Here is an 18330-nt window from a genome sequence, read left to right on the forward strand (position 1 = left end):
ACCTGCTACAACCAAGACCCAAGACAACCAAATAAATAAATAAATATATATATATATATATTTTTTAAAGCAAGGCCCTTTCGATGTAACATGGCATGGCGGTTAAGAGCCAGGCCTTTAGGGTTTGAACCCCAGCTCTCTTGGTTGTGCAACTGACAGTGAGTTTCTTAACTTCTCTGTGCCTCAGTTTCCTCATCTGTGAAATGGGGTTGGTAACGGTCCCAGTTATTGTGAGCAGTGAATGAGGTGGTGGATAACGAGCTCTCAGGGTGGTGCCTGACTCTTGGTATCAGGGCTGCTGTTTTAGAACAACCACGATGGGTTGGATGTGGGACACATGCCCACGTGCCACCCCCAGCTGGGCCAGGCTCAGGTGCAGGCTCCGTCGCCCCCCTGCTCTGTCTCCTAATGCGAGCATCTATGTCCTTCACAGCTTTGGACTGTGGTGCTGGAGAAGACTCTTGAGAGTCCCCTGGACTGCAAGATCAAACCAGTCCATTCTAAAGGAAATCAGTCTTGAATATTCATTGGAAGGACTGATGCTGAAGCTGAAGCTCCAATACTTTGGCCACCTGATGTGAAGAACTGACTCACTAGAAAAGCCCCTGATGCTGGGAAACATTGAAGGCAGGAGGAGAAGGGGACGACAGAGGATGAGATGGTTGGATGGCATCACCGACTGGATGGACATGAGTTTGAGTAAACTCTGGGAGTTGGTGATGGACAGGGAAGCCTGGTGTGCTGCAGTCCATGGGGTCACAGAGAGTCGGACACAACTGAGCGACTGAACTGAACTGAATGTCCTTCACTCCCAAATGTTTGAAACATTAGGAAGATGTGACCTCATCCAAGTGACAGAAGGCTCATCCTAATTCCAGCCTCCTCTTTCCCCAGAGCCCACACACCTCTCTGCCTGTCCCAGGTGCCTTCCTGCCCCATGGACAGCAACAGGACCAGTATGTAAATGTCTGTGCAAATCCCCTGTGTCAGGTTGTCAGCTCTCCAGGGAGGCAGAGCCACCTCTGAGACCTCCATTTCCCAGCCATGGGACCCCAGGTCAGGGCAGCCTGCTCCCTGCTCTTCCTGCTGCAAGCCCTGGCTGAGCCGGCAGAGAACTCGGAGTTCTACCTGCCTGGTGATTACCTCCTGGGTGGCCTCTTCACCCTCCATGCCAACGTGAAGGGCATTGTCCACCTCAACTACCTGAAGGTGCCCAAGTGCAAAGAGTGAGTCTCCAGCATAAGGCTGGAAGCAGTGGTGGTGGCAGGGTGGTGATGACAGTGGGTGGTGGTGATGGTGATGATAGTGGTGATGGTGATGGTGGTGGTGATGGAGGGGGTGGTGGTGATGGTGGTGATGGCGATGGTGGTGGTGATGGAGGGGGTGGTGGTGATGGTGGTGATGGCGATGGTGGTGGTGATGGAGGGGGTGGTGGTGATGATAGTGGGTGGTGGTGATGGTGATGGCGATGGTGGTGGTGATGGTGATGGTGGTAATGATAGTGGTATTGATAATGATGGTGTCAGACATGGGGTGACCATGATGGCGATGGTGATGATATCCACAACAGAAATAGTAGGTGATGATGGTCATGGTGGTGATGGCGATGATGGAGGCTATGGTAGGTAATGATGGTCACATTGATGGACATTGATAGAGTGATGATATAGGCCATAGGGATGGTGTTACTGGTGGCAGTGGTAAGTGACTGATGGTGGCCACAGAGATCCTAGTGTCAGAGGTGGTCATAGGGATGATGGTGATCTCAGAACTGCGGGGTGGTGAAAATGATGTGGTAAAAATGCCAGAACCCTTTGGAGTGGTTCCTTCTTGGGCGATGCTTTGGTTTTCCCACTGCAGGCAGGAGGGACAGGCTGGCTCACCCCACCACTGTCCTCCCCTCCCCTTCCCACTCTGGACCTGTTGCCCACTCTGCCCACGGCGGTCCCTCCAGGTACGAGATGAAGGTGCTGGGCTACAACCTCATGCAGGCCATGCGCTTTGCGGTGGAGGAGATCAACAATGACAGCAGCCTGCTCCCCGATGTGCTTCTGGGCTACGAGATGGTGGACACCTGCTACATGTCCAACAATGTCCAGCCCGCGCTCTACTTCCTGTCACAGGATGACTACTTCCTGCCCATCCAGGAGGACTACAGCCACTATGTGCCCCGTGTGGTGGCCATCATAGGTCCTGACAACTCCGAGTCCACCAAGACCGTGGCCAACTTCCTCTCCCTCTTCCTCCTTCCACAGGTGAGGCCCCGGGGCCCTGGGAGAAGGGACTGGGGAGGAGGGCTTGTCCAGAGGGCTCACCGCCCCAACCAGTGTCTAGAGGGGATACCTGGGGGAGTGGAAGCAAGGTCAAGACGTCCACCCCAGCCCTGGCAGGCAGCCAGACTATTGATTAAGAGTTCAGGCTTTGAAGGCAGACAGACCTGGGTGTGCACCTTGCCTCTGAGTCTTGGCCATTGTGAGACCCCGAGCCAATCTCTTAACTCTCCCAAGCCTCAGTTTCTGCATCTCTAACATGGAAAGGACTCTTATCTTTGTCCTATCTTTGGACTGTCTGAAGATTAAAGCATTCAACCTAGGTAAGAATTTCTAGCATGCAGTAGGTAGTCAATAATGCTACCGTTGTTGTGTAAAGCATCTTGCATGAGAATGAAAGCTCAGAGAGTGCTCCATACCACTCTGCATAGTTTCCTAGCATGGAGTCTGCCCCATAGCAGGTCCTCAGAAAAGTGCTATAGAATTACTGTGTGGGTGTTGGTCGTTCAGTCACATCCGACTCTTTGTGACCCCATGGTCTGTAGCCTACCAGGCTCCTCCGTCCATGGGATTTTCCCGGCAAGAACACTGGAGTGGGTTGCCATTTCCTTCTCCAGGAGATCTTCCCCACCCAGGGATTGAACCCGGGTCTCCCACATTGTAGGCAGACGCTTTACCCTCTGAGCCACCAGGGAAGTCAGAGAAAGTCAAGTCAAAGTTAAGGGAGGTGGGCCACGTTGGGGATGGTGGGGGGGGGGTGGCAAGTGAAGCGGGGGAGGGGAGACTGGATGGAGGCTTAAGGGAGGTGAAGGAGGAAGGGAGCTTTGCCTGGGGAGCTCCCCCCCACTCCCCATCCCCCTCCCGCTAATGCCGAGGACCCTCCGCTCTGCAGATCACCTACAGCGCCATCAACGACGAGTTGGGCAACAAGGGCAGGTTCCCCGCGGTGCTGCGCACCGTGGCGGGCGCGGATCACCAGATGGAGGCCATGGTGCAGATGATGCTGCACTTCCGCTGGAACTGGATCATCGTGCTGGCCAGCAGCGACGACTACGGCCGCGAGAACAGCCACCTGCTCAGCCAGCGCCTGGCGCACCGGGACATCTGCATCGCCTTCCAGGAGACGCTGCCCACACCGCAGCCCAACCAGACGATGACGCCGCAGGACCAGGAGCGTCTGGAGGCCATCGTGGGCAAGCTGCAGCATAGCACGGCGCGCGTCGTGGTGGTGTTCTCGCCAGAGCTGGCCCTGCACAACTTCTTCCGCGAGGTGCTGCGCCAGAACTTCACGGGCGCCGTGTGGATCGCTTCCGAGTCCTGGGCCATCGACCCGGTCCTGCACAACCTCACCGAGCTGCAGCGCGCCGGTACCTTCCTGGGCATCACCACCCAGAGTGTGCCCATCCCGGGCTTCAGCGAGTTCCGCGTGCGCCGCTCCCAGCTCGGCCGGCCCGCGCTCAACCGGAGCAGCGGGGGGGCCAACTGCAACCAGGAGTGTGACGCCTGTCTGAACACCACCGAGTCCTTCAACAGCATCCTCACGCTCTCTGGCGAGCGCGTGGTCTACAGCGTGTACTCCGCGGTCTATGCCGTGGCGCACGCGCTACACAGTCTCCTGGGCTGCAACCAGACCGGCTGCCGCAAGGATGTGGTCTACCCTTGGCAGGTGAGGTCCAGCCCGCGGGGGTACCAAGGGCCTCAGGGAGCAGGCACAGCGTCCGTGGTTGCCATGGAGACCACCTAGCGCTCAGCGCTCAGCTCTGGCCTCACCGTCCCTCGGTGGGTTCTGGGCAAGCAAGTGGAGGAGACGACGGTGCACGCTCTGCCTCCAGGCACATAGGAGTCCTTCATTAGGAGTCCTAACAAAACAGAGTACCTTTGTTAAGAATTAATTTAATCATCCCCATCCATGAGAATCTGTCCTGGGACCAAGATTTGGGTGAAATTCTCTAGCAGGAATCTCTGCAGGCAGCGGGAGCCCCAGTTCCCCACACAGCCTCACCAGGGTGAAGGCGCTGAGGCTGGGCTCCTAGAGTCCCATCAGCTCTCAGGTTTATTGATCTTCTTGTTGTTCCAGATCTATCTCGCTTTGATTCAGACCTGGAAATGAGAGCTGTGCGTTCCTGGTTTATGCATGCGCATACGCGCATCCTACCTTGCCCCTTGGGAAGGCAGAGGTTTCACTGAGGACCTTGAGGAGCAGAGGAGATATAGACCAGAGATGTACACTTTCTGCCCACTGCCAGACATCTCTGCTTAAACAGTCCACTGGCTTTTTCATAGTTTGGAATCTCTCCCCACTCTTGCTCAGCCACCTGCCACTCCTCTTTATCCTCTCCTGACAGCCCTCAGGCACATCTCATACAGTCCACCTGTGGGGAGGCGGGTGGTAATGAACGGAGCAGAGCTTCGGAATCAGGCAGGCCTGAGTTCGAGTCCCAGCTCTACCACCACTAGCTGTGCAACTATGGGCAAGTTATTTGATATCTCTGAGCCCCAGTTTTCTCATTTCTTAGACACAAGGAGTAATATGTTTGCTGCTGAGTTATTGGAAGGATTAACAGTAATGCATGTACCTTACTTGGTGCAGAGTAGAAGCTGAGTGTCTCCTCCTGTTTCTAACACTAGGGTCTGGCCTTAGGAGAGAGAGTGGGGCCTGGGGCAGCCCCACTGATGTGGCTGGGGGTGGAGCTAGATGAGGAAGGGGAAACAAGTGCTTAGGCTCAGTCCTGTCTGACTCTTTGCGAGCCCTGTGGATTGTCGCCCGCCAGGCTCCTCCGTCCATGGGATTTTTTCCAGGCAAGAATACTGGAGCGGAGTGGGTTACCATTTCCTCCTCCACAGGATCTTCCCGACCCAGGGATTGAACCCACGTCTCCTGCATTGCAGGTGGATTCTTTACTGCTGAGCCATGGGGGAAACCCCAGGGGATACAAGGGCCGGGCCCCAAAGGGGAGTGCGGAGAGGCCCAGGCCCCTGACAGCAATAAGCCCCACCCACTCAGGAGGATTGCAGGGAAGTGCTTTCTGATCCCGCGCCTTGGACCCCTGGAATCCAGGTTGCTCAGCCCAGCTTTGCCAGGTCACCTTAGGGGTGGGGCATGGACCCCTGCGCTGGCTCCCCAGGGCCGCTGCCATCCTGACCATCACCCTCAGGCCTCCCTGCTCAGTTCCCCGGGCCATTGCCCTTGGGCCCAGCAACCAGTGCATATTTAAGACTTCCGGAGCCAGGACCTCACTCTCCTGGCAGGGCAGGGAGAAGGCTAGGGACCAACTCCTTCAGCTATGTGTCTGGCAATTCCCGAGGTGGGGTGAACTCCGAGATGTGATCCAATAGACTCTCTCATTTATGGAAGAAAGCTCTAGGAGCCAGACGGATGGGATATCTGAGCTGGAAGCCCTATTGGGATCAGCTCAGAGAGGTTCAGTGACTAACTCGAAGTCACACAGCAAATTGAGGACAGAGTTAGGGCTGGAATTCAGGCCAAAGGATGCCCAGTGCAAAGCGTATTTAGTTCATACCAGCTTTTGCTCGGTGAGAATGAAGGGGGTTGGGGTAGGGAGAGACTGAAACGAGAGTTAGCTCCAAAGTGTGGGGTGGCAGGCCGGACCCGGGAGGCAGGGAAGATCTCGGCAGGTGGGAGAGGCAGTGGACTCTGAACCCCAGGTATTGGGTCACAGAGGGATGGCCAAAGTGACTTCCAGGGAAAAGGAATCTTATTGACGGCTCATAGGAGGTGAGTGCTGACTATTTTCCAGGCACTGTTCTGAGCCTCTAATGCAGATTCACTCACTGATTGCTTCAGAGCCCGGAAGATCAGGCTTTTCTGACTCCTGCTTTGCCAGAGAGGAATCTGGGGTTTATGGAGGTTAAGTGACAAGTCCAAGGCCTCACATCAGGAGGTAGATGGGCTGCAAAAACCCGGGTGTATCCAGCTCTAAAGTCAGATCTCTCAGCCACTGCCTCCAGACCGCCACATTATCAAAGTTTTATCAGCCCCATTTTACAGATACGGAATCAAGGCCCACGGGCTGGTAGAATTTTTCCCGGGTCTGGTCTGACCTCTGATGCCAGCTCCATTTCCCTTCTCTCGGGCCCCTCTAGCTGCTTCCGGAGATCTGGAAGGTCAACTTCACCCTCCTGGGCCACCAAATCTTCTTCAACGAGCAAGGGGACCTGTCCCTGCACCTGGAGATCATCCAGTGGCAATGGGACCTGAGCCAGAACCCTTTCCGGAGCGTCGCCTCCTACCAGCCGTCCAAGCGGCGGCTGAAGCACGTCCATGACATCTTCTGGAGCACCCCCAACAACACGGTCAGCCTCAGGGGGCCTGGAGGCGGGGCCTAGGGCGGGCCTGGGGGCGAGGCCTGGGGCGGGGCCTGGGGGCGAGGCCTGGGGCGGGGCCTGGGGGTCCTGGGGCTGGGCACCAGGGCTAGTGCTGCCGTGGGAGGGCCCTTTGACCTGGGTTCATTATTGATAAGTGGGGGCGTCCCTATGTGTGGGTGTATCGTCTGAGGTCCTGGCCTTCTTCCCCTGACGGAGAACTGCCCAAGTTCAGGGCTTTCTGGCTCCTCAGGGCCAAGGGGCTCAGGACGTGTGTGTATTAAAGACCGCGACTCTCACGCCACCCCCGGAAAATAGATGCTGTTGCTGTTCAGTCGCTCAGTCGTGTCCGACTCTTCGCGACCCCATGGACTGCAGCTCGCCGGGCTTCCCGGTCCATCCCCAGCTCCCGGAGCTCGCTCAAAGTCATGTCCCCTGAGTCGGTGACGCCATCCAGCCATCTCATCCTCTGTCGTCCGCTTCTCCTACTCTTCTCTGTTTTATGTGTTAGAAAACTGAAGGCACAGAGTGGTTGCCTGACCTGCCTAAAGCCACACAGCTTGCCCGTGTCTCTCTATACAGCAGTCAGTCACACCTTATCAAGGAGTCCTGACCTTCTGGCCATGATAGTTCTGCTCTCCGCCGTGGCTGACATCTGCCAGTCTAAACTCTTTTGTTTTACCCTCTTTCTATAAGAAGCTGTCAGAACGATGCTAGGGTGGAGAGGGTAGAGGCGAGCCCTGTGGGGTGATGGAGGGCATCTAAAAGCTCTGCAGAGTCCTCGTCACTCTCCCACCCCCACCCGGCCCCCTTTCCAGAGACTTTGCGTGGTGCTAGTTCCTGAGCTTCTCGGGGATTTTCATGGAGCACATTGGGTTGATGTCTTTATTCACTTGCCGGGACTGCCATCACAAAGGACCACAAATTAGGGGCTTAACCCACAGAAATGTGTCGTCTCCCGGTTCCGGAAGCCAGAGGTCCCAGATCGAGGTGTTAGAGGGTTGATTCCTTCTGTCCCAAGCCTCTCGTCTGGCTGCTGGTGATTTGCTGGTCTCTGCTGGCTTTCCTGGGCTCCTGCCGGATGGGCTCCTCCTCCATCTCTGTCTTTGTCTTCAGGTGGCGTTCTCCCCATGGGCCTGTCTGTCTCCAAGTCACCCCTTTTTGTAAAGACATCAGTCATGTTGGAGTTGATCTCCACCCTCTTCCAGTATGACGTCATCTCAGCCAGTCACCTCTGCGATGGTCCTATTGCCCCTGTCGTTTGCAGCTGTCTTGTTAGGTGCATCTAGGTTTATAATTATTATATCTTCTTGATGAATTGACTCTTTTATTGTTATAAATCTCCTTCTGTCGCCTAGTAAACATTTTTGTTGGTATTCTCCCCCCTCTGGTTTCCTTGGAGATTTGATCTTTTTTATTTGAATATTTGTAGTAGTTTGAATATATGTAGCAGCTTGACTATTGCATGTGTGCGTGTGTGCGCTGGGTCGCTTCAGTCATGTCTGACTCTTTGTTGACCCCGTGGACTGTAGCCCGCCAGGCTCCTCTGTCCATGGGGATTCTCCAGGCAAGAAAACTGAGTGAGTTGCCTGGAGTGCTTCTCCAGGGGATCTTCCTGACCCAGGGATCGAACCCGTGTCTCCGTGTGGCTTGTGCATCGCAGGCAGATTCTTTACCACTGAGCCACCAGGGAAGCCCCTGAATCAGTTCAGTTCAGTCGCTCAGTAGTGTCCGACTCTTTGCGACCCCATGGACTGCAGCACGCCAGGCCTCCCTGTCCCTCACCAAGTCTCGGAGCTTGCTGAGCTCCTGAATATTGCATACCTAAGTGAAATTTTTTAAAAGTGTCTATCCCATTTTGTTTTCTGAGCTTCCTGAATCTGTGCCTTGCTGTCTGTCATTAATAATTGGAAAATTCTCAGCCTTTATTCCTTCAAATATTTTTTTCTTCCCTTTCTCTCTGTCTCCTCCTTTGCGTATTCTTATGATGTGTTACATATTTTGCAATTGTTCTATTAATTCTTAGGTATTCTGTTTTGTTTTTTTTTCTCACCTTTTTTTCTTTGTTTTTCAGTTTGGGATATTTCTATTGATAGATCTTCAAGTTCACTGGTTCTTTCCTCAGCCATGTCCAGTCTACTGATGAACTCAACAAAGGTGGTCTTTTTCTTATTAATTAAAAAAAATCCTTTTTGGCTGAGATGTGCTGAGTCTTTGTTGCAGCACATGGCTCTTCGTTGTGGCCACAGGCTTTCTCTGGTTGTGGCATACGGGCTTCTCTGATTGTAAAGTGTGGGTTCTAGTGAGTATAGGCTCAGTATTCACTGGACGTGGGCTTCTAAGGTCCGCCTCTTTGGTCATCCCTGCTGGCTTTGGCTTTCCCTAGAGGCTTATTTTTAAATGGAATCCGAGCCTTATGGTTCTTTTGGTTGCAAGCCCCTGTTATGATACAGGAGCCTGAATGATGTGGTACTCATTGGAAGGACTGATGCTGAAGCTGAAGCTTCAATACTTTGGCCACGTGATGCAAAGAGCTGATTCACCGGAAAAGACCCTGATGCTGGGAAAGATTGAAGGCGAGAGGAGAAGGGGACGACATAGATGGCTCGAAAGCGTCACCAACTCCATGGACATGAGTTTGAGCAAACTCTGGGAGACAGCAGAGGACAGAGGAGCCTGGCGAGCTGCCGTCCACGGGGTCGCAGAGGGTCGGACAGGACTGAGCGACGGAGCAACAACAACAACAACAAAAATGTGGGAGGAGGGGACACATTCTAGAATGATCTGTGACCAGCTGTTACTCTTTCAGTGAGCTTGTGCGCTGGGCTGAGTCCTTCACAAGTGCCTCTCAGCTCTCCCCCCCTTAGATGAGACAAGAAGCCTAGAGGTGGCTGGAGCTGGGTACCTCCCTTCCCCTCTGCCAGTTCAGCTCTGGTAAAACAGTTTCCCTTGAGGGCAGGCGTTTGTTAGGGAGAACAGAATGCTCTGGGTGCATTTCAGAATGGCTACTTTTTCCTCTCCTCTTGCTGGAGAGCAGCCTTCGCGCTGAGAAGCTGGTAGGGCTCCTGAGGTTAAGGATCCTTCCACAGGAGTCTCTCCCAAGCTGGTCTGGGTTCAGTCTCCAGCGACTGGTCATTTACTCTGTAGGTGCTCCTACCAGTTGCTGCCTCCAGCGGCGTTCCCTGCTCTTGCTAAGCTGTGATGCTGTGTTCACCGGTCCCTCCAGTCTGGGGATCTGTAGTTTGTCTCATGACCTCACTTCTCTGATGGGCCTAAGAAGAGTTGTTAATTTTTAGTTTGTTCAGCTGTTTATTGTTGTGAGGTTGGAGGTGATGACTTCCACAGTCCCTTACATGCCAGATCAGAAACCAGAGGTCTCCCAGTCTCTCTTGAACCTGTGTCAATGAGGGTTTCACCCACACCACTTTTCTGAAGTTGCTTTTGTAAATGTCACTGATGCCTGGATATTGCCAATCTGGCCGTCGGCATCGTAGTGAGCCCGTGAACAGATCTGACACCTTGACTACTACTGCTCTTTGGAAACAATACCTTGACTCAAATTCTGGGCCAATCTCTTATCTTCGCTCGCCTGTAACCACGACCATTCCTTTTAGGTCTCCTTTCCTCAACCCTCCTTATCCCTTTGACTTTTAAAACTGGGAGGTTACCAAGTTCAGTCATTGGACTTATTCTCTTCTCTGTCTACATGGCTGGAGATATCATCCATAGGTTTATAACTTCTAATTTTATATCTTCAGAATGGTCTTCTCCCTTCAACTTTAATTCAAATATTCACCTACCTACTCAAACTTGCTCTCCCAAGGTGTTCCCATTCCAGTAAAATGCAACACCACCTTTCTGTTATTTGACCCAAAACACCAGAATTGTCCTTGATGCCTTTGTTTCTCATCCAATCCAGCAGTAAACCTTGTCCAGTTACCTTCAGAACACGTACAGAATGTGACCACTTCTCACCTCTTCCATGGCTCTCTCATTAGTCAGAACCATCACCATTTCTCAGCTGGGCTCTTAGAGTGGCATCCTGCCTGATCTCTTGCTGTGACCTTACCCCTCACCATCTATACTCAGCCCAGAAAACAGGGCAGTCTTATCGAAACAAAGTCAGATCCTGTCCCTCCTCTGCTTGGGATCCTCCAGCAATGTTTCATTTCACTCAGAGTAAAAGCCAGAGTGTTTTGACTTCACCTCTTTAAACAGACCCGTCATCCTTCCTCTTGCTCATTCTGTTTGAGCCACAGTGGCCTTGCGGCTCCTCGGCTATGCCAAGTCTCCCAGCCACAGGGCCTTTGCACATGCTGCCCCCTCTGCCTGAACAGATATCTTCGTGGCCTTCTCCCTCCCAGCCTTTACATCTTTGCTCCTATGTCACCTGCTGGGTGAGGACTTCCTTGCCCTCTCACCGCATCTGAAGTGACGGTCAGCTCCTCCATCATTTTCCATCTCCCTTGCATGGCTTTATTTTCCTTCGTGATATTTATCATCATCTCTTGTATCACAAATGTATATGTGTGTTGTCTAAGTCTTCCCCATGAAAACATTCATTTCATAAGATCAGAGACTTTGCTTCCTTTGGTTCACTGCTATATCTCCAGTGCCTGGTGTCAGAATCTACGCATTACCTTTTTGAATGAATGAATCAGTGAGTGAACATCAGGTTGAGACTCCATGGGTAAGAGGTAGGATGAATTTGGTTACTTAGGGGCTTGAGATTCATGAAGAGATGAGTTTGGAGGGAGGGAGAAGGAGACGTGGCAAGGGAATGATGGGGTGTAGGTCTGGACAAGGCGCGCGCGCGCGTGTGTGTGTGTGTGTGTGTGTGTGTACATGCTTGAACATGTGTGTGGTCCCCTGGGAGGCAGAAAAGATCTCAAAGGACCTGGAAAAGCTGGCAAGGGATCAGACTTAATTTTGGCTGCTGGAGAGTCCCTGAGGTTCCTCCATGAAGAAGATTCAGGGAGCAGAATAAGACATCTGGAAGCACCTGATGCCTGTGAAGAGGGAGGAGAGGAGTGGAATGGGAAGGCTGGAGACAGACTCCGAGAGGCAAGAGGCACAGGGCTCTGGGGCCGGGCCGCCGTACTGTGGCTCCCGTTGTCTGTGCCCCTGCTCCTTTGTCTGTGTGCTCTTTTTTTTTTTTTAATTAAAAAAGATCTCATGCGGGATCTTAGTTCCCTGACTAGGGATTGGACCCATGTCCCCTGCAGGGGAAGTGTGGAGTCTTAACCAGCGGACCGCCGGAATGTCCCTACCTGTCTCCTCTTGCGATACCACCGTGATTGGTTATCAGGATAATTTTCATACGACCCGAATCTAATCAGGCCGCTCCCCGCTCAAGAAGCGTGCATGCTGAGGCCCCTGCCCCCGCATTCCCAGTGTCTCGGTCCAGCCTGCCCCCTCCCCACCCTCTCCCAGAGCATCCTGGCTTCAGCCAGGCTGAGACATGCCCTCTTTCTGAAAATGCCATCCCCAGCCTCTCCTCCACCCCCTTGCTCTTACTGTTTCCTCCACTTGTAACTCATTCACTTAATAAACAGTCACTGGAGGCCTCCCCGGTCTAAGGAATACAGCAGTGAAACCTATAGACGTGGCCACTGCCTGCTGGCTCTCGTTCACTCGACAGCCCTGCCCCTCCATAAAGGCTGCGTTTAGTAGGACTCCTGGTGGCAAGTGACGGAATGTGATAGAAATAAAAAGCTAACTTATTGCCTCACATCATGGAAGACTCCAGGGCTGTCCATGAGGCTTCAGGCAAGGCTGGATCCAGGGTCTCATTCTCTCCATCTCCCAGATCCTTCCTCAGGCGTGTCCTCACCCCCCACCCCAACCCCCCGGAAATGAGAGGACTGCTAGGAGCTCCAGAGTCACACACTGTTCACTCAGCAACCTCAGAAGTTCTCCACCTCAACAGCTGAGTGCTGTCTCGCGAAGAAGGTAGATTAGGTCTTTGTTGGGCAAAGCTAAGAGCGTCTCTACAAAGGTCCAGTTCCAACGGCAGTCCTGGTGCCTGCCCTCCCCAACAGGGGCCAGTTTCCCCCCTTGGAGCATCCTGCTGGGGATGAGACGGGGAGAGGAGGGGTCCCCAGAGAGCGGGAAAGAGGACTCAGGGTCTTTCGTCTTCCTCCTCCCAGATCCCTGTGTCTATGTGTTCCAAGAACTGCCAACCTGGGCAGAAGAAAAGACCCGTGGGCCTCCACCCCTGCTGCTTCGAGTGTATTGACTGCCTCCCAGGCACCTTCTTCAACCAAACCTTAGGTATGACTCCAGGGCCCACATGCATGCCCTGCATCTGCCCTGCCCCAAAGGGGTCTCCCTCAGGCCTTTCACCTTTGCAGGGTCTTGGCAGTCTCCCAGGGGACCATAAGTGTCCAAGGACTGAGGATTATATATTTCCCGCCAGAGGATGAGATCTTGGAAAGAAAGGATTACAGTTAGGCTCTGAGTCAAGGAGTCAGTGAGAGTCGCTCAATCGTGTCCAACTCTCTGCGACCCCATAGACTATACAGTCCATGGAATTCTCCAGGCCAGGATACTGGAGTGGGTAGCCTGTCCCTTCTCCAGGGGATCTTCCCAACCCAGGGATCGGACCCAGGTCTCCTGCATTGCAGGCGGATTCTTTACCAGCTGAGCAAACAGGGAAGCCCAAGAATACTGGAGTGGGTAGCCTATCCCTTCTTCAGCAGATCTTCCCCACCCAGGAATTGAACTGGGGTCTCCTGCACTGCAGGTGGATTCTTTACCAACTGAGCTAGTCAGGGAGACCTTGGTTCAAATCCTGCCTCTGTAACTTCCTGGCTCTGTGGCTTTAACTGGCTGACCCTCAGCTTCCTCATCTGTGAAATGGGATTGCTGTGAGGGGTTGATGAACCGGGGTGTGTGAGGGACTCAGTGAGCGCTGGTGGCCTGTACCTCTGTCTCCCTCTGATGCGGACCTGGCCCGGTGCAGCCCTGGAGAAGGTGGACGCTGAGAAGGCGGGTTTAGCTGACCGGAGCTGCCCTGGGCTCTTGCAGATGAATTTGACTGCCAGCCCTGCCCAAGTTCCGAGTGGTCCCACAGGAAGGACACCTCCTGCTTCAAGCGGAAGCTGGCCTTCCTCGAATGGGACGAGGCCCCCACCATCGTCGTGGTCATGCTGGCTGCCCTGGGCTTCCTCAGCACCCTGGCCATCGTGATCATCTTCTGGAGGCACGTTCAGACGCCCGTGGTCCGCTCGGCGGGCGGGCCCATGTGCTTCCTGATGCTGGCGCCGCTGCTGCTGGCGTACATGGCGGTCCCCGTGTACGTGGGGCCACCCACGGTGTCCTCCTGCCTCTTCCGCCAGGCCTTCTTCACGCTCTGCTTCACCATCTGCATCTCCTGCATCACCGTGCGCTCCTTCCAGATTGTCTGCGTCTTCAAGATGGCCAGACGCCTCCCACGTGCCTACAGCTGCTGGGGCCGCTACCACGGGCCCTACGTCTTCGTGGCGTCTGTTGTGATGCTCAAGATGATCATTGTGGCCAGCAACATGCTGGCCACGACCACCATGCCCACCACCCGCCTGGACCCCGATGACCCCAAGATCATGATCTTGTCCTGCAACCCCAACTACCACCGGGGGCTGCTGATCAACACCAGCCTGGACCTGCTCCTGTCCGTGCTGGGCTTCGGCTTCGCCTACACGGGCAAGGAGCTGCCCACCAACTACAACGAGGCCAAGTTCATCACCTTCTGCATGTTCTTCTACTTCTCCTCCTCCGTCTTCCTCTGTACCTTCATGGCTGTCTACAACGGGGTGCTGGTCACCATCCTAGACCTCTTGGTCACCGTGCTCAACCTCCTGGGCATCAGCCTGGGCTACTTCGGTCCCAAGTGTTACATGATTCTCTTCTACCCGGAGCGTAACACGCCGGCCTACTTCAACAGCATGATTCAGGGCTACACCATGCGGAAGGACTAGTGCCCCACTGTCTGCCCTCTGGGACGTGGGCCTCAGCGTCGGGAGATAGAGGCCAGGGGACTTGCGTGTGCAACTCCAGATGGATTCCAGGTGGTTGCCGGGAAGCCACCCTCACCCGTTACCACCTGGCCCTGGTCTCTGATTGACTGTCCCTCCAAGGTTCTCTGCGTCCTGGCCATCTTTACCCACCTAGTGATGGATGCCTAGGTACATTTGCCCTTTGTTCCTTTCCCTCGAGCGGTTTAGCTTGCCAGGTGCCGTACCCCATTCTAGAAAACGACCCAAGGTGACCTACTGGCTTGGCAGCCTGCAGCCGCCATCTGGTGGTCACGGTGGGTTCCTGCAGGTGCTGGCTGCTGACTCCCGGTGAAGGGATGCCTGCTGGTGGGCTGGGTGGGGGTCAGCGAGGGGAGGATGGGAGCTCAGAAAGTGCCGCCCGGCCTCGCTCACTCGCTGTCCGCGTGTCAGAGTCTCATCCCCAGATTCTCCCGGAACTTGAGTCCCTGGCCTCTCTGTTATCTCTGAGTACAGCCAGGCACATAAATGCTTGTGAATAAACCTTGCTTGGGTGAAACAAATGAGTTTCCTCCTTGTTTTCCAGAGGTCCCCTGAGAACACAGATGTGGAATCTGAGATCTTGGTTTCAATCCCAGCGTTGCTACTGTGGGTGGGTGCGTGCTAAGTTGCTTCAGTCTCGTTTGACTCTTTGCAACCCCATGGACTCTAGCCTGCCAGGCCCCTCTGTCCATGGGGATTCTCCAGGCAAGAATACTGGAGTGGGTTGCCATGCCCTCCTCCAGGGGATCTTCCCAACCCAGAGACTGAACCCGCGTCTCTTGCGGCTCCTGCATTGATTGGCAGGCAGGTTCTTTATCACTGAGCCCCCGGGAAGCCCTCAGTACATATAGTAGGTACACAGTAAATGCCAACCATTACAGATCTGCATCACCAGAACTGTCAGGGACAAAACAAGGCTGTGTTTCCTTCTTATACCCCAGTGTCCATGGGCTTCCCAGGTAGTGCCAGGGGTAAAGAACCCACCTGCCAATGCAGGAGATGTAAGAGACTGGAGTTTGATCCCTGGGCTGGGCTGGGTCCCAGATAGGAATAAAGGAGACTCAAAGAGACTATGAAATGTCCCCAGCCCCACACAGCTCACCCCTGGAATGTGACCTTCTGTGCAGTGAGACCCAGAGCACTGTGCCTGGAAAGCTGGTGGAGGGGAACAATTTCATGTAGGTTGGGGTCTGGGAGCACTGTGGTGTGCTGTGGGTGGGGGCTTCAGAGTTTAGGGAGACAGCTGGTCAATGTAGTGACCAAGGAAGACCTTGGGGGAAGCTGACATTTGAAAAGAGCCTTGAAGGACAGAGAAGCTTGGGAAGGCAGGAAGTTTGAGTTGGGGTGGGGAGGAGTCAGGAGGGGGCAGGCAGGCTGCAGAGCAAAGCCCGGGCAAAGGGAACAGGTGGCTGGTTGTAAGGACCAGGCGCGGAAGGGGCTAGGTGTGGGGGACCCTGACCTCGTCTTCCCTGCTGGCCACTGCTGTGTCCCCTGCGTGGGCTGGCTTCCCCTCTCCTCAGGCTGCCTGGGGCTGCCCCTCACCTGTGTGACCAGCCTTCTCTCCCCGCATTCCTGGGGCTCAGCTTGTGGGCTGGAGACTGCGGCGAGAAGCCCCAGGGAGGGACCGTCAGCGTGAGCATCCCTTCTCTGTCCCCGCCACTCGCCTGCGGTGGGAGCCAGCATCTCGGTCGAGCCCACGTAGGGCCCTGAGCTGTCTGTTCCTGGATGTGTCTGTGTCTTGGCCTCTCGCCCTGGGGACCAGCTTGTCAGGGGCTCAGGGAGTTTTAAGCTCTTAATTCTCTTTTCTCACAAGCTTCTGATGCTTTAGTTTAAACACTTCTTCTAAGAGATAATGACCTCATTTTTCCTGGTTCTGCCTTCTAGACCACCATTAGAGAGAGAATCCTGGAATCCTACTGACCTCAGAGGCATCTGCTGCTCACCTCCTCCTGTAGCGACCCCAAGCTGAGATCTTAATCCCTGCTTGTTCCCCTCCAGTGATGGGAGGCCCGTTGAGGACAATGCTAGTTATTAGAAAATTCTTAGAGTGAATGAAAACCCAACTCTCTGGGATTTCAAAACATCGATGGTTGCTAGTTTTATCCTTTGGGACCACAAATTAGACTCATTCCTTTTTCTCATGGAGGTCTTTTGTATGTAATAGCAAGAAGAAGGATTGCCTCTGAAGGAGCACCTGCTGGGTGTTACATGCTTCATACGTGTTATCTGGAACCCCCATGATGACCCTGCCTGATGGGTATCAGTGACCCTCGGTGGCCACTTGCTGATACCTCCCAGCATCCCTTCCTCCCTCCCTCCCTCCCTGGCTGCCCCTGGACTCCCAAGGGAGCTCTATGTGGTTCTCGGGAAGCCAATTCTGTGTCCTGGCTCTGGAGGACGGAGCGGGTGACCCAGGCCGACCAATCCACACACACCCTTCCCTTGGCTGCAGGGATTGGCTCTGGGGAGGACATGTGACCTGGGTTGGTCCAATCAGAATGACTCTCAGAACATTTGCTGGGTCAGAGTCTTTCTTTGGGAGCCAGCAAGGCTGTCAACCCAGGAACCGGAGGCATTTCTTGCAGGACTGCAAGGCAAGTCAGCCTTAGAGGCCAAGTGGAAGGATGGAAATACTGGGTCCTTGGAAACTGTTGTGATGGTGGATCTTGCCTACAGGCAGCCCCACCTCTGAGATCTCCCAGTTCATGAGTCCATTAAAGACCATTATCGCTTAAGATGGTCTGGGTTGGGTTTCTGCCCCTGGTAACCCAAAGCATCCTTACCCTCCCAAAGAGGAAACTGAAGCTCAGAGGTGTTGATTTCTAACTTGCCCAGGGTCACCAACTCGTAAGTGAGGGAGGTAGAGTTTGGGTTCAAGGAGTAATTGAGGGGGGCCAGCTCTTGTGTCCCTTCTGGATCGTCTCTCTCTTTTTTTTTGGTCTAAAATTTCTTAACTGGAACTTCCCTGGTGGTCCAGTGGTTAAGAATCTGCCTGCCAACGCAGGGAACATGGGTTCAGTCCCTGGTCTGGGAAGATTTCACATGCCACAGGGTAGCTAAGTCCATCACAGGGTAGCTAAGTCCATGCACTGTGACTGCTGAAGCCCAAGTACCCTGGGGCCTGTGCTCGCCAACAAGAGAAGCCCCCGCCGTGAGAAGCACACACACCTCAAAGGAGAGGAGCTCCTGCTTGCTGCAGCCAGAGCGCCCGCACGCGGCAGCGAAGGCCCATCACAGCCAAGAGTGAATGAATGAATGAAGTGAAGTCGCTCAGTCGTGTCCGACTCTTCGTGACCCCATGGACTGCAGCCCACCAGGCTCCTCCGTCCATGGGATTTTCCAGGCAAGAGTACTGGAGTGGGGTGCCATTGCCTTCTCCAAGGAAATAAATGAAGAGAAATAGATACATAAACGAAGGTCCCCAGTTTCTTGTAGGACGTGCTTGTGACCACGGAGTGGACCTCTCCTTTGATCCTCTCCTTACTCTCTGACCCATAATCATCTCTCCTTGAGGACCTCTTCAACTTTCCTCTCCAAGGCCCCTGTAGTCCTTCCCTAAATCCACACTCTGGCCAACTGAGGGATGTCTCCTTAGGCCATTCATAGTCCTGGGCCTTCCCGGCTCAGACACCTTCTGTGACCCCCCAGCACCTGTATGATCATGCCCCGCCCTCCTTGTGTACCAGTCAGACCCTTCAAAGTCCAGACCCTGCTCACCTCTC

The 18330-nt window shown here is 54.1% G+C and overlaps 1 protein-coding gene across 1 annotated transcript; it reads left to right on the forward strand.

Annotated features, from left to right (window-relative positions):
• The first annotated feature begins 1044 nt into the window (after positions 1–1044).
• TAS1R2 (taste 1 receptor member 2) lies at positions 1045–14551 on the forward strand. The gene is made up of 6 exons (XM_081574944.1): positions 1045–1226; positions 1955–2255; positions 3163–3936; positions 6375–6584; positions 12743–12866; positions 13623–14551. The coding sequence occupies exons 1-6, from the start codon at positions 1045–1047 to the stop codon at positions 14549–14551; spliced, it is 2520 nt and encodes an 839-aa protein (XP_081431070.1).
• Positions 14552–18330: the final 3779 nt, after the last annotated feature.

This window comes from Giraffa tippelskirchi, chromosome 3 (genome assembly GCF_054371585.1).
Source record: "Giraffa tippelskirchi isolate mGirTip1 chromosome 3, T2T-mGirTip1v1.2.pri, whole genome shotgun sequence".
Classification (NCBI taxonomy): Eukaryota; Metazoa; Chordata; class Mammalia; order Artiodactyla; family Giraffidae; genus Giraffa; species Giraffa tippelskirchi.